Source organism: Oncorhynchus kisutch, linkage group LG28, assembly GCF_002021735.2.
Source record: "Oncorhynchus kisutch isolate 150728-3 linkage group LG28, Okis_V2, whole genome shotgun sequence".
NCBI classification, from domain to species: Eukaryota; Metazoa; Chordata; class Actinopteri; order Salmoniformes; family Salmonidae; genus Oncorhynchus; species Oncorhynchus kisutch.
In genome coordinates, this window is record NC_034201.2 from 29,315,030 (window position 1) to 29,331,082 (window position 16,053).

The 16,053-nt window shown below is 41.6% G+C and overlaps 1 protein-coding gene across 1 annotated transcript in view; it reads right to left on the bottom strand.

Moving 5' to 3' along the window:
- Window positions 1-16,053, bottom strand: part of LOC109873223 (protein turtle homolog B) — a 183,043-nt gene that overhangs the window by 21,376 nt on the left and 145,614 nt on the right. Inside the window, exons 15-17 of the mRNA XM_020464837.2 lie at window positions 14,892-14,976; window positions 11,714-11,878; window positions 11,531-11,576 (exon numbers count right to left, since the gene is read on the bottom strand). Of these exons, the coding sequence (XP_020320426.1) occupies window positions 11,531-11,576; window positions 11,714-11,878; window positions 14,892-14,976 (296 nt within the window). The remainder of the gene's footprint in view (window positions 1-11,530; window positions 11,577-11,713; window positions 11,879-14,891; window positions 14,977-16,053) is intronic.

Below are 16,053 nucleotides of genomic sequence, written 5' to 3' on the forward strand. Positions count from 1 at the left end.
GCTGTACGCACGTCACCCTCTGCTGGACATCTAAGACTATGACTATCTCCGTGGACCATAAAACAAGTATGACTCCAGGTAGGTTGCTTAGTGTGTATCTTTTTACAGCTGTATCTATTCAATAATTCTGCATCTCCTGTGAGTGAACCGTGAGGGAGCTTAGGGCCCAAATTGCTTGAACCAGCATGTGACCGTGCGACTGTGCCCAGCACACGAAGCATGCGGCCAAGCCAGCCAGCAGCACACTGACTGAGGGGAGGGCTGAACAAGGTGCAGGTAGCCACACTCACTGAGGGCTGGAGGGCGGGGGCTGGTAGCTGCTGGCGTCTGGCCCCTCACAGTAGGGCTCTATGCCGGGCAATGGGCTAAGAGGAGTCCTGCGGTGGGAAATACAACAGAGATGGGAGAGGAGGAAGAAAAAGAGGGGAGAAGAGGGAGGAGGAATGCTGTCAATGAGTCTCCAGAGCTTCCACATGTCCAAACAGAGAAAGAGAGAGAGAAAGCGAGTGAGGGATGATAGAGGAGAGACAGAGAGGAGGGAGGGAGAGAGAGAGAAAGAGATGGTCAGAGAAATGGAGTGAGTGACAGGGGGTGTGTGGGTAGGGATAAAAAGATGGAGAGACAAGGAGACAGAGAGAGGGGGAGAAAGAGATAGTCAGAGAAACGGGAAGAGAAACCTGGGGATAAGCTGAGTCAGAGAAACAAGCAGAAAGCAAAAGGGAGGCAAGACAGAGAGAAAAGGGAGGAGAGGAGATAGAAGCAAGAGCTAGAAACAGAGAGGAATAAAGAATACAGGGAGGAGCGAAAGACACAAGAAGATATTTGTACAATGCACGTCTGACAAGCTCTCCATTTATTAGGCACAATGAGTCATTCAGCATACCATTAGAAACCCACACATGCTAGGACTACATACTGAGTACTGTGGAAGTAATGCATTTCAGAGAACGGGGGTATCCCTCTGTCTGGCTTTGGTAGCAGCACCACACACACCCTTGTTCCTATGTCTTTTGGGAGACATTTCCAAACCTCCTTCTTTACTTTCAACCCTAAACCTATTAGCAGTTAATAGTTCATATTGGTGGGATGGAGAATAAGTAAAGGAGTGTAAATATTCATGTATATATATACACACACTGCTCAAAAAAATAAAGGGAACACTTAAACAACACAATGTAACTCCAAGTCAATCACACTTCTGTGAAATCAAACTGTCCACTTAGGAAGCAACACTGATTGACAATAAATTTCACATGCTGTTGTGCAAATGGAATAGACAACAGGTAGAAATTATAGGCAATTAGGAAGACACCCCCTATAAAGGAGTGGTTCTCTGCAGGTGGTGACCACAGACCACTTCTCAGTTCCTATGCTACCTGGCTGATGTTTTGGTCACTTTTGAATGCTGGCGGTGCTTTCACTCTAGTGGTAGCATGAGACGGAGTCTACAACCCACACAAGTGGCTCAGGTAGTGCAGCTCATCCAGGATGGCACATCAATGCGAGCTGTGGCAAGAAGGTTTGCTGTGTCTGTCAGCGTAATGTCCAGAGCATGGAGGCGCTACCAGGAGACAGGCCAGTACATCAGGAGACGTGGAGGAGGCCGTAGGAGGTCAACAACCCAGCAGCAGGACCGCTACCTCCGCCTTTGTGCAAGCAGGAGCAGGAGGAGCACTGCCAGAGCCCTGAAAAATGACCTCCAGCAGGCCACAAATGTGCATGTGTCTGCTCAAACGGTCAGAAACAGACTCCATGAGGGTGGTATGAGGGCCCGACGTCCACAGGTGGGGGTTGTGCTTACAGCCCAACACCGTGCAGGACGTTTGGCATTTGCCAGAGAACACCAAGATTGGCAAATTCGCCACTGGCGCCCTGTGCTCTTCACAGATGAAAGCAGGTTCACACTGAGCACATGTGACAGACGTGACAGAGTCTGGAGATGCCGTGGAGAACGTTCTGCTGCCTGCAACATCCTCCAGCATGACCGGTTTGGCGGTGGGTCAGTCATGGTGTGGGGTGGCATTTCTTTGGGGGGGCCGCACAGCCCTCCATGTGCTCGCCAGAGGTAGCCTGACTGCCATTAGGTACCGAGATGAGATCCTCAGACCCCTTGAGAGACCATATGCTGGTGCGGTTGGCCCTGGGTTCCTCCTAATTCAAGACAATTCTAGACCTCATGTGGCTGGAGTGTGTCAACAGTTCTTGCAAGAGGAAGGCATTGATGCTAAGGACTGGCCCGCCCGTTCCCCAGACCTGAATCCAATTGAGCACATCTGGGAAATCATGTCTCGCTCCATCCACCAACGCCACGTTGCACCACAGACTGTCCAGGAGTTGGCGGATGCTTTAGTCCAGGTCTGGGAGGAGATCCCTCAGGAGACCATCCGCCACCTCATCAGGAGCATGCCCAGGCGTTGTAGGGAGGTCATACAGGCACGTGGAGGCCACACACACTACTGGGCCTCATTTTGACTTGTTTTAAGGACATTACATCAAAGTTGGATCAGCCTGTAGAGTGGTTTTCCACTTTAATTTTGAGTGTGACTCCAAATCCGGACCGCCATGGGTTGATAAATTTGATTTCCATTGATAATTTTTGTGTGATTTTGTTGTCAGCTCATTCAACCTTGTAAAGAAAAAAGTATTTAACACGAATATTTCATTCATTCAGATCTGGGATGTGTTATTTTAGTGTTCCCTTTATTTTTTTGAGCAGTGTATATATACACACAGTTGAAGTTGGAAGTTTACATATACCTTAGCCAAATACATTTAAACTCAGTTTTTCACAATTCCTGACATTTAGTCCTAGTAAAAAAATCCTTCTTAGGTCAGTTAGGCTCACCACTTTATTTTAAGAATGTGAAATGTAAGAATAATAGTAGAGAGAATGATTTATTTCAGCTTTTATTTCTTTCATCACATTCCCAGTGGGTCAGAAGTTTACATACACTCAATTAGTATTTGGTAGCATAGCCTTTAAATTTTTTAACTGGGGTCAAACGTTTTGGGTAGCCTTCCACAAGCTTCCCACCTTAAGTTGGGTGAATTTTGGCCCATTCCTCCTGACAGAGCTGGTGTAACTGAGTCAGGTTTATAGGCCTCCTTGCTCGCATACGCTTTTTCAGTTCTGCCCACACATTTTCTATGGGATTGAGGTCAGGGCTTTGTGATGGCCATTCCAATACCTTGACTTTGTTGTCCTTAAGCCATTTTGCCACAACTTTGGAAGTATGCTTGGTGTCATTGTCTATTTGGAAGACCAATTTGCGACCAAGCTTTAACTTGCTGACTGATGTCTTGAGATGTTGCTTCAATATATCCACATAATTTTTTCCCCCATGATGCCATCTATTTTGTGAAGTGCACCAGTCCCTCCTGCAGCAAAGCACCCCCACAACATGATGCTGCCACCCCCGTGCTTCATGTTGGGATGGTGTTCTTCGGCTTACAAGCCTCTACCTTTTTCCTCCAAACATAACAATGTGAGAAAGGTGAGAAATTGAGGTGAGAAATTGAGGTGAGAAATTTCTCATACAACACATATGGAATTGTCATGACGTTGGCCTCTTTGGGTATAGCAAGCCCCATCCCCCTCTCCTTGCCTCCCCCTTGACTCCTTCAACTAGGCTGCTATGGTCAGAGAGACGTCGTAAATTCCTGAGGATCTCCTCATGGACACGCAGTATAGAGAGAGTAGATTTTCATGGAGAACAAAGGAAATCCTTCCACCTCACAGAACTTGAGGTACGAACAAATTTCATGTTCCGGAGAAAGTATAAAAGATCGGTGAAGAATCCAGCTACGAACTGGTCCGTTTGTCACAACTTGGGGAAGCTCATGGGAGACGGTGTGGCCACATTACCATAACACTGTTTATATAATAGCCTCAGATATGAGGTTTACATCTAATTGTTGTATAAGATGAATGAGTGAGTATGATACTGTTTACACAATTTTACAACGTGATTTTGGACTGTTTAATGAAGGAAAACTCAAAAAGGGGATTTTAGTTAACTAAATCAGAGGACCGCCCCTGAGCCCAGTTAGAGTCAGGTGTCCTGGGACAGCCCCTTTCTGCCTTTAGAAAAATAAAACACTTGGGTTTTTGATCAGCAGACCGAGCTTACCTCAATTACGAGATGGCTAAAGGTTGCAGACCATGTTTTTCTCCATTAGGGGAGGACAAAGGTTGTGGACCAATGCTGATTCTTTTAACCATACCACGTGGTTAAACTCTTAGACTATCGATACAGACAGAATAAGAACAAGTCTTTAATATTAATTACTAGTCCGCAGCTAGGATTTCGGTATCATTGAACGCGAAGAACGACAACCGCCAAAACATCCACTCTATAACGAAACGAATGAATGTCACTCTGAACTATCCACTATAACCACGACGGAGAGAGAGAGGGAGAGATGGACAATTCTACAAAAGAAACAAACTTTTCACCAGCGATCAAGACGACACACCGAGCGTAAATATATGTATTGATTGCAATTGTTCCCGAATGAGTGAGCGTTCATGTGCAAAGGATTAGCATTTCAAGTGTAATTATCACTCTGTAGTGACTTCTTAGTTGACCACCACTTCCCCTTTTGTCAAACAAGCCGCCATGCCGGTTTAGCCCACTAGGGCACATTCTCCTATCATTTCTTGTAACCATATTTACAGTTTTTTTTATACATTTCTGTGATTTACTTAGTTAGTAATAAATAAATTATTTAAGAGAATTGATGTATGGATGACTCATAGTGAAGACTGGGTTCGTGCAGATAACCAACAATTTACGACGTTTGGAATGAGACAAACGTGAGAAAGTAAATAATTCATTAATTCGAAGACTAATTGATCTGAAAAGTTATTTTAGGAAATGATAACTTTGTCATCTGAATATTTTTCCTTGGTGCCCTGACTTCCTAGTTAATTACATTTACAACTGATTAGTCATGATCGCGTAATACTAATAACAGAGAATCTTTGATAAAAGAAGTAACTAAAAATGTGTTAAACAAATCTAAATATATTTTAGATTTTATATTCCTCAAAGTAGCCACCCTTGCCTTTTTGACAGCTTTGCACACTCTTGGCATTCTCTCAACCAGCTTCACCTGGAATGATTTTCCAACAGTCTTGAAGGAGTTCCCACATATGCTAGCACTTGTTGGCTGCTTTTCCTTCACTCTGCTGTCCGACTCATCCCAAATCATCTCAATTGGTTTGAGCTCAGGTGATTGTGGAGGCCAGGTCATCTGATGCAGCTCACTCTCCTTCTTGGTCCACACCTCCGGTCCTTACACAGACTGGATGTGTTTTGGTTCATTATCCTGTAGGAAGACAAATGATAGTCCCCCTAAGCGCAAACCAGATGGGATGGCGTATCACTGAAGAATGATGTGGTAGCCATGCTGGTTAAGTGTGCCTTGAATTCTAAATAAATCACTGACAGTGTCACCAGAAAAGCTCCCTCACACCATCACACCTCCTCCTCCATGCTTCACTGTGGGAACCACACATGCGGAGATCATCTGTTCACCTAGTCTGCGTCTCACAAAGACATGGCAGTTGGAACCAAAGATCTTAAATTTGGACTCATCAGACCAACGGACAGATTTCCACCAGTCTAATGTCCATTGCTTGTGTTTCTTGGCCCAAGCAAGTCTCTTCTTATCATTGGTGTACTTTAGTAGTGGTTTCTTTGCAGCAATTTGACAATGAAGGCCTGATTCACACAGTCTCCTCTGAACAGTTAATATTGATATGTGTCTGTTACTTGAACTCTGAAGCAATTAGTTGGGATGCAATTTCTGAGGCTGGTAACTCCAATTAACTTATCCTCTGCAGCAGAGGTAACTCTCGGTCTTCCTTTCCTGTGGTGGTCCTCATGAGAGCCAGTTTCATCATACCGCTTGAAAGAACATTCTGTATTGACTGACCTTGAATGTCTCAAAGGAATGATGGATTGTCGTTTCACTTTGCTTATTTGAGCTGTTCTTGCCATAATATGGACTTGGTCTTTTACCAAATAGGGCTTCTGTATACCACCCCTACCTTGTCACAACACAATTGATTGGCTCAAACGCATTAAGACAAGAAATTCCACAAATTCACTTTTAACAACACACACCTGGTGACTACCTCATGAAGCTGGTTGAGAGAATGCCAAGAGTGTGCAAAGCTGTCATCAAGGCAAAATACATTCAAATATAAAATATATTTGGATTTTTTTCAACCCTTTTTTGGTTACTATATGATTCCATGTGTGTTATTTAATAGTTTTAATGTCTTCTTCACAACTATTCTACAATGTAGAAAATAGTAAAAATAAAGAAAAACCCATGAATGAGTAGTATTGACTGGTACTGTATATATATATAAATTGACATACAGTTGAAGTCGGATGTTTACATACACCTAAGCCAAATACATTTAAACTCAGGTTATCACAATTCCTGACATTTAATCCTAGTAAAGAGTCCCTGTTTTAGGTCAAGTAGGATGACCACTTTATTTTAAGAATGTGAAATGTCAGAATAATAGTAGAGAGAATGATTTATTTCAGTTTTTTTTATTTCTTTCATCACATTCCCAGTGGGTCAGAAGTTTACATACACTCAATTAGTATTTGGTAGCATTGCCTTTAAATTGTTAAACTTGGGTCAAACGTTTCCGGTAGCCTTCCACAAGCTTCCCACAATACGTTGGGTGAATTTTGGCCCATTCCTCCTGACAGAGCTGGTGTAACTGAGTCAGGTTTGTAGGCCTCCTTGCTCGCACACGCTTTTTTTTATTGTTGTCCTGCCCCTGACTTTGTAGTCCTTAAGCCATTTTGCCACAACTTTGGAAGTATGCTTGGGGTCATTGTTCATTTGGAAGACCAATTTGTGACCAAGCTTTAATTTCCTGACTGATGTTTTGAGATCTTGCTTCAATATATCCATATACATTTCTTCCCTCATTATGCCATCTATTTTGTGAAGTGCACCAGTCCCTCCTTCAGAAAAGCACCCCCACAACATGATGCTGCCACCCCTGTGCTTCACGTTTGGGATGGTGTTCTTTGGCTTGCAAGCCTCCCCTTTCCCTCCAAACATAACAATGGTCATTATGGCCAAACAGTTATATTTTTGTTTCATCAGACCAGAGGATATTTCTCCAAAAAGTACAATCTTTGTCCCCATGTGTAGTTGCAAACCGTAGTCTGGCATTTCTATGGCAGTTTTGGAGCAGTGGCTTCTTCCTTGCTGAGCGGCCTTTCAGGTTATGTCGATATAGGACTCGTTTTACTGAGGATATAGATACTTTTGTACCTGTTTCCTCCAGCATCTTCACAAGGTCCTTTGCTGTTGTTCTGGGATTGATTTGCACTTTTCACAATAAAGTACGTTCATCTCTAGGAGACAGAATGCATCTCCTTCCTGAGCGGTATGACGGCTGCGTGGTCCCATGGTGTTTATACTTGTGTACTATTGTTGGTACAGATGAACGTGGGACCTTCAGGCATTTGGAAATTGCTCCCAAGGATGAACCAGACTTGTGGAGGTTTACAATTTATTTTCTGAGGTCTTGGCTGATTTCTTTTGATTTCCCCATGATGTCAAGCAAAGAGGCACTGAGTTTGAGAGTAGGCCTTGAAATACATCCACAGGTACACCTCCAATTATGTGAATTAGCCTATCTATCAGAAGCTTCTAATCCATGACATAATTTTCAGAAAATTTCCAAGCTGTTTAAAGGCACAGTCAACTTAGTGTATGTAAACTTCTGACCCATTGAAATTGTGATACAGTGAATTATACGTGAAATAATCTGTCTGTAAACAATTGTTGGAAAAATGACTTGTGTCATGCACAAAGTAGATATCCTAACCGACTTGCCAAAACTATAGTTTGTTATCAAGACATTTGTGAAGTGGTTGAAAAACAGGTTTTAATGACTCCAACCTAGGTGTATGTAAACGTCAGACTTCAACTGTATATATACAGTGCAGTCGGAAAATATTCAGAGTAGATGTCCTAACCGACTTGCCAAAACTATAGTTTGTTATCAAGAAATTTGTGAAGTGGTTGAAAAACAAGTTTTAATGGCTCCAACCTAAGTGTATGTAAACTTCTGACTTCAACTGTATATATGCAGTGCATTCGGAAAATTTTCAGACCCCTTGACTTTTTAAACATTTTGTTATGTTACAGCCTTATTCTAAAATGGATTAAATATTTTTAAATCCGAATCAATCTACACAGATACCCCACAATGACAAACCAAAAACAGGTTTTTAGACATTTTTGCTAATTCATAAAGAAAAACAGAAATACCTTATTTACATAAGTATTCAGACCCTTTGCTATGAGACTCGAAATTGAGCTCAGGTGCATCCTCTTTCCATTGATCATCCTTGAGATGTTTCTACATCTTGATTGGAGGCCACCTGTGGTAAATTCAATTGATTGGACATGATTTGCAAAGGCACACACCTGTTTATATAAGGTTCCACAGTTGCCAGTGCATGTCAGCGCAAAAACCAAGTCTCTGAAGGTCCTTGTGTGGCCCAGCCAGAGCCCGGACTTGAACCCAATCGAACATTGCTGGAAAGACCTGAAAATAGCTGTGCAGCGACACTCCCCATGCATCCTGACAGAGCTTAGAGGATCTGCAGAGAAGAATGGGAGAAACTCACCAAATCGAGTTGTGCCTAGCTTGTAGCATGATACCCTTAGAAGACTTGAGGCTGTAATCGCTGCCAAAGGTGCTTCAACAAAGTACTGAGTAAAGGGTCTAAATACTTATGTAAATGTTATATTTCCTTTTTTTTTATATACATTTGCAAAACTTTCTAAAAACATGTTTTTGCTTTGTCATTATGGGGTATTGTGTGTAGATTTAGTGTGGGAAAAAATGTATGTAACAAAATGTGGAAAATGTAAAGGGGTCTGAATACTTTCCGAATGCACTGTGTATACATATATATATATATATATATATATATATATATATTTCATTGTTCTATTGCTCAAAAGTGACGTAGTGAACTGGAGTGCAATTGGCTTGTGCCAACATTTACAGAAGCCAATAATGACAGCTTGCCCTCCAAGAAAAATGGATTGTCCATAAATACCCCATTGACAACAATACATTAAACTTTGTTTTAAATTTCTGTTCTCTTTCTTCTGTGACTATGTTCAAGCCTTATAATATGTACAGTTATTAGAGAGATTTGGAAGATAACATTCAATTGCATAACCATAGCCAAGGCAAAGTGGATGGAAAGTATGCAACGTTGATGATGAGTACTGCATATTACACAAATAATAGGATCATATGTACAACGCAAGAGATTTCTCCTTGGCATGGTGTGTAAAACCATTAAGCCATATCCAAAAGTCATCAATGGTGGCAGTTATTAGAACTGGGGGGAGAAGACACACAAAAGAGTGGTTCAATAAATTAATGAATTGAAGAACAAGATAATTTCTCTCATTAGGCTCAGTGAGCAGTTTGGTCAGTTGTTCTTTTCAAGTGTGATTTCAGAGTTTGGAAAATGTGTCAACTTTCCATGACAACATTGATAAAGTGTTTTAGTGTACCATGGTACCTTGGTAGAATTTGCCTTACACAAAATACCCTAATACCCTTACATAAAATACTGACTTTGAATGCAAACACTGTAACAAGACGTTTAGAATTGATTTATGATTTACCAAACCTACACTACGGGTCAAAAGTTTTAGATCACCTGCTCATTCAAGGGTTTTTCTTTATTTGTACTATTTTCTACACTGTAGAATAATAGTGAAGACATCAAAACTATGAAATAACAAATATAAAAAAGTGTTAAACAAATCAAAATATATTTTATATTTGAAATTCTCCAAATAGCCACCTTGATGACAGCTTTGCACTCTTGACATTCTCACAACCAGCTTCACCTGGAATGTTTTTCCAACAGTCTTGAAGGAGTTCCCACATGTGCTGAGCACTTGTTGGCTTTCTTTTCCTTCACTCTGCGGTCCAACTCATCACAAACAATCTCAATTTGGTTGAGGTCGGGGGATTGTGGAGGCCAGGTCATCTGGACTATATAACCCTTTTCACATTACTACTGAACCGGGCCATGACAAGCCAAGCCGTACTTGGCTGGCCGGGTTACATACCCACCATAGTTGCTGGAAGTTTGCAGGATAGGACAATGTGGAAGGAAAACATCAGAACCAGCACAGTAGGGTTCGGGTCGGCACTTTAGTGTTAAAAGGGTCAAATGGAGTCCCAAGACGAGGGCTAAAGACAGTAATCACAATCAAGTGGCAGCTATTGGAAAAATAACAGGCTACAGTGATAAATTGGATACTTACCTGTTACTTTTTTTTTTTTTTACCTCTTACATGACATTTAAAACACCACAACTTTACAGAAATAACACATTATCTTCCCCTAAAATGTTGGTTGTACGTCCTGTTGCAATGTAAGTACCACTACACCAGGAGTTCAACAAAACACGCTCTGTAAGTGAGTGGATTTTTGATTGATGTCTCTATGTAGGATTGTTTTCTTTTGATACTAAAAGACTTGGGCTGCGTCTCAAATTACACCCCATTCCCTTTATAGTGCACAACTTATTTTTTTACCAGCACCCAATATGGCTCTGGTCAAACGTAGTGCACTATATAAGGGAACACACACAAAGACTTGATTGCTAGATTAGACACCAATGTTTGTGAACACGGCCATGACAACCTCTCCGTGACCAAGAGATATTGATCGTTCGGTCCCACTTATTAGGAAAACAAGGTCAACAACGATGAATTGAACTTCCTGGGCCGTGACAAAGACAAGCTTGTGTACAAGCTCAGCTCTACTAGTCCATTAAAATTACATGAATGAAAACAGGTAGCTGAAAGTGTTTTCTCTAGGCCGCATTTTGTTGGGAATTATCGACAACATGATTGGTAAATGTTTATAAAATATGAGTTGTATTTTTTCAATATCATATTGAGCATTTACTGTACGCAACAAGTATCGTTCCAAATATGATAGTTAAAAAGCAAGTATGGGCTTTGCTGAGATGAACTACGGGTAATAGCTAGCTACACAGTGACCGCCCCCTGTCCGTCAATATCTGGCCAATCGCTGGTCACTGATTGGTGGTCCTGCCAATAAGCTTTCTCTATTTGATGGGCGTGTCTGTGTAACGGATGTGAAACGGCTAGCTTAGTTAGCGGTGCGCGCTAAATAGCGTTTCAATCGGTGACGTCACTTGCTCTGAGACCTTGAAGTAGTGGTTCCCCTTGCTCTGCAAGGGCCGCGGCTTTTGTGGAGTGATGGGTAACGATGCTTTGAGGATGACTGTTGTTGATGTGTGCAGAGGGTCCCTGGTTTGCGCCCGGGTATGGGCGAGGGGACGGTCTAAAGTTATACTGTTACATCTGCTAGAAGCCTTGAGTTGTGATGCAGTGCACCCTGCCCTTGATTTGCATAATTTGCAATGAAATAAGAAAAAGAGAAAAGCGTTGTTGGCTTAGGGTTACTTACGGAGTTTCCACACTTTTTCTGCAGTGTGTTATCGAGAGAGGGGGGTCTGAAAAAGAGGTGGGGGGGATTAATTCAATGTCAATTCAAAGAAATGTCAAGAGAGCTCTATATTGCTTTATCAGCTGTCAAATCATGTGTATATGTGTCTGTCTGTAAATCCTTGTGTGTCTCTATATGTCTCACCTCTCCTCCTCTTGAGCGTTCGTCGGCGCTGCTTGTTGACGAAGCAGGCTGCCAGTGTGCTAAAGAGGACAGCAGCTGCCAGGAAACAGATGGTAGCCACGATGCCAGCCACCACCGGCCGCGCCAGCCCCCCCTCATCCACCAATTCCGGGGGTGGGAAGAAGTCTGGGGGAGATGAGGGTGGGTGTGAAAGAGTGTTTGGAGGAGTGTAGGATTGGAAGAGGGGGAGGGGAGAGAGGGAGGAAGAGAGAAGGAAAGAGAGTGAGAGTGAGACATGACATGACTTGTCTGCCAGGAGGCTATAGGCTTGGAGAGGTCTTTGACCCAAAACAATACTGTGACCGATATCCACCCACAATAATAAGTATATTCGCTTTATATTGGTATAGTAAACTAAATATTAGTAAACTAAATATTTCCAGTCTAGCCATTAAACACGCAATCTTGTGAGCAAGAAAATTGTATTACATTGTGTAAATAACTTGAGTAACTCTACATAGCCTTTTGTACTAGGCTTGGACTATAAGGAGAATGTAACTGATTACTATGTATGGGAGGGCCTGACATCTGACATCTGCAGGCCTCTATCAGTCACCACACCAACTGTGTGTGTGTCCGTGTGTGTGTGTGTCTAGCTGGCTCCTGCCAATCACCACACCAACTGGCCGTCCAATTCACCTGATTCAGCGACTCATCATTTAATGGAAATGGATTAGGAAACTCCTTTCCTCATCTACTATCCTTTCATGACCACAGACTGTCTAGATGACTGGATAGTGAATATGTTCCCGCCCTCCTCATTTTATCTTGGGGAGAATTTGAAATATCAACATTCAGCAAGACTGTGATCAAATACTGTTAAAATATTGTAGTACAAGTATTTCATCAGGAGGGGGCAGCAAAGTACTTCCAAGTTTAGGAAGTAAACTTGTGAATTATGGTGGAAATTACAAGATTATGTTATAATGCTGTAATTGCATCAAATGGCTGTTTTATGCAACAGAATAAGGGGTTATTAGAATGCTCATTTGTATGTGTTCTACTGAGGATGGGCCTCTGGAAGATTTACGATGTCTTTGGGTGATACCGCATTCCAGAGCATGAGTTAATGTTTCTGTTCTACACGGTACCATGGAGAGATGGCTCCAGTATGGAGTTGGGACACTGGTCTCTACACAATGAGTTCTCATGTTTTTAGAGCAAATACTGTCTGCTGTGAATTATAAGTATCTTTCAGACAAACCTTAACCTTGTGACCCATTCCATACAGTACATCTGTTGTGTGTCATGTAGACTGAAGGAGGATGGACTTTGCTATAAAATGCTGTGGCTCAAACCAGCTCGTTGAGTTCTCAGTCATCACCTCCAGGGGTTATTACCGAACAGCTCCATTACTGCAGTAATTAAATAGTAAAGTTTGATTCTTTTGAAGAAATCTTAAGTCTCTCCTTTTGATTACAATAATTTCACCACAGAATTTTTTGCAGCTCTGGCGATGCTTTCACAGTTGCTCACAGTCACAATTTCTGTGACGATATATTCCCTGTGACCTCCACACCAGAACAACATCACAGGGTAGAGAGTATTTCAACCTGACAGCACTGAAGATGGAAATCTTATGTGGAATGTCCATAGGAGGAATATGAACGGGGGTTTTGTGATGTCATACTTTTCAGGCTGTTCCAGGAAGTATTCGTGCCTGGTCCCAGATGTGTTAGTGCTGTCTTGCTAACTCCTATGGTCATTGTCACGTTTGACACTTAAGAATTGGCAATCCCTCTGGATCTCTTACAATATACACTACCAGCCAAAAGTTTTAGAACAACCAACTCATTCAAGGGTTTTTCTTTATTTTTACTATTTTCTACATTGTAGAATAATAGTGAAGACATACAAACTATGAAATAACAAATATGGAATCATGTAGTAACCAAAGAAGTGTTAAACAAATCAAAATATATTTTATTTTTGAGAATAGCCACCCTTTACCTTGATGACAGCTTTGCATACACTTGGCATTCTCTCAAGCAGCTTCACGAGGTAGTCACCTGGAATGCATGTAAATTAAAAGTTTATTTGTGGAAATTATTTTCTTCTTAATGCGTTTGAGCCAATCAGTTGTGTTGTGACAAGGTAAGGGACTGTGTGAATCAGGCCTTCATGGTCAAATTGCTGCAAAGAAACCTATTAAAGGACACCAATAATAAGAAGAGACTTGCTTGGGCTAAGAAACACGAGCAATGGATATTAGCCTGGTGGGAATTTGTCCTTAGGTCTGGAGTCCAAATTGAAGATGTTTGGTTCCAACGTATTTGTGACACGTGGTGTGGGTGAACGGATGATCTCCGCATGTGTATTTCCCACTGTGCTTTGCTGGTGACACTATCCAACGTATTTGTGACACTATCAAGGCACAAAAACAGCATGGCTACAACAGCATTCTGCAGTGATACACCATCCCATCTGGTTTGTTTTTCAAACAAAACGATGACCCAACTCACCTCCAGGCTGTGTAAGTGCTATTTGACCAAGAAGGAGAGTGATGGAGTGCTGCATCAGATGACCTGGCCTCCACAAGCCACAGAGTGAAAGAAAAGCAGCCAACAAGTGCTCAGCATATGTGGGAACTCCTTCAAGACTGTTGGAAAAGCATTCCAGGTGAAGCTGGTTGAGAGAATGCCAAGAGTGTGCAAAGCTGTCATCAAGGCAAAGGGTGGCTATTTGAAGAATCTCCAATAAAATATATTTTAATTTGTTTAACACTTTCTTGTTTACTACATGATTCCATATGTGTTCTTTCATAGTTTTGATGTCTTCATTATTATTCTACAATGTAGAAAAAAGTAAAAATAAAGAAAAACACTTGAATGAGTAGGTGTTCAAAAACATTGGACCGGTAGTGTATATTTTGTATGATCATTTTATACAGTTTTGTGGGATTTAAATGGGTCATTAAATTACCACTCCACCAAATGACATTACAGTTTTTTTTAACAGGATGAATCCCTACAATTATTTCCCCATTTGCTTTGTTTTGTCATTTTTTCAGTTAATGTCTGCCATATCTCAATTTTAGTCTGCCACTTGCCCCATGCCTCTGTCTCTCAAATCCTAGACATGTTTTGTGTGATGAAGGGGTGTCCATAGACATTTATGCGGAGGTGTGTTGTTCACTCACCTGTACTGGACACTCCTACTGTGTTACTGGGCTCACTGACCAGTTCCTCCATGACTGCTATGACCCGGAACTCATACCATGCCTCCTAAGTCACACACACCAGGGAGATGAGAGTAAGACAGGGGCAGAGGAAACACTGTATTTGTGTGTGTTAGTGAAACATCTGTTTAATGTTGAACTCTGTCATTCATGTTGTAGTCTGTCCAATTCTTCTTAGAGTCAATAAAAACGATTGTTTACAAAAAAGAAACCAGTTTGTTCGTTTTAGGAGGAAATCCACAAGGAAATCTACCTGTCAAAGTGGGCATGAAAATGTTTCGCATCACTAACTGTATTTTAGCAAAGAAGTAAAAAGGCAGAGCAACAAATAGACAGTCCCTCGTGGTCCAATTACCTCAATAGCTTGAGTAAAAAGCGAGCTGCAGGAATGTACTACAGTATAGGTGTAATGAGTGATAGAGAAGTGTGAGTGGGTGTTGGGAGTCATGCTAGAATAAAGTACCTGCATAGAATGTGTCCGCGTTCCAAATGGCACCCTATTCCATTTATAGTGCTAATATGGTATTTAGTATCCTACTTGAGCCATGTTCAAAAGTAGTGCGCTATAAAATAAATAGGTTTCCATTTGGGATGCGTCCTGTGACTGATGGCTGAATGAGACAAAAAAAACACACTAAACATTTCACGCCAGGAGCACAATCCGACATACAACAAAGGAATATAGATTTTTTTCAACGTTGGTGGAAAAATACATTTCTATACTTTAACACATCACTCTCCCCAGATGGTGTACCTATGTGAGACTAAGTATGCATTCCAAATGGCACCCTAAACCCTATACAGTGCACTTATTTTAACAAGAGCCCTATGGGGGAATAATGGAATTTGGTACTATTTGAAAAGCATCCTAAAATGTTTTATGACTTCTTTGAGATATCAGATAGGCTTGGGCTGACAAGGAAGATAAAAAAGTAATTTTCATAAACACTGAGCATTCAAAACATTAGGAACACCTTCCTAATATTGAGTTGCACCCCATCTTGCCCTCAGAACAGGCTACATTTTTCGGGGCATGGACTCTACAAGGGGTCGAAAGCGTTCCACAGGGATGCTGGCCCATGTTGACTCCAATGCTTCCTACAGTGGATGTCTGTTGGGTGGT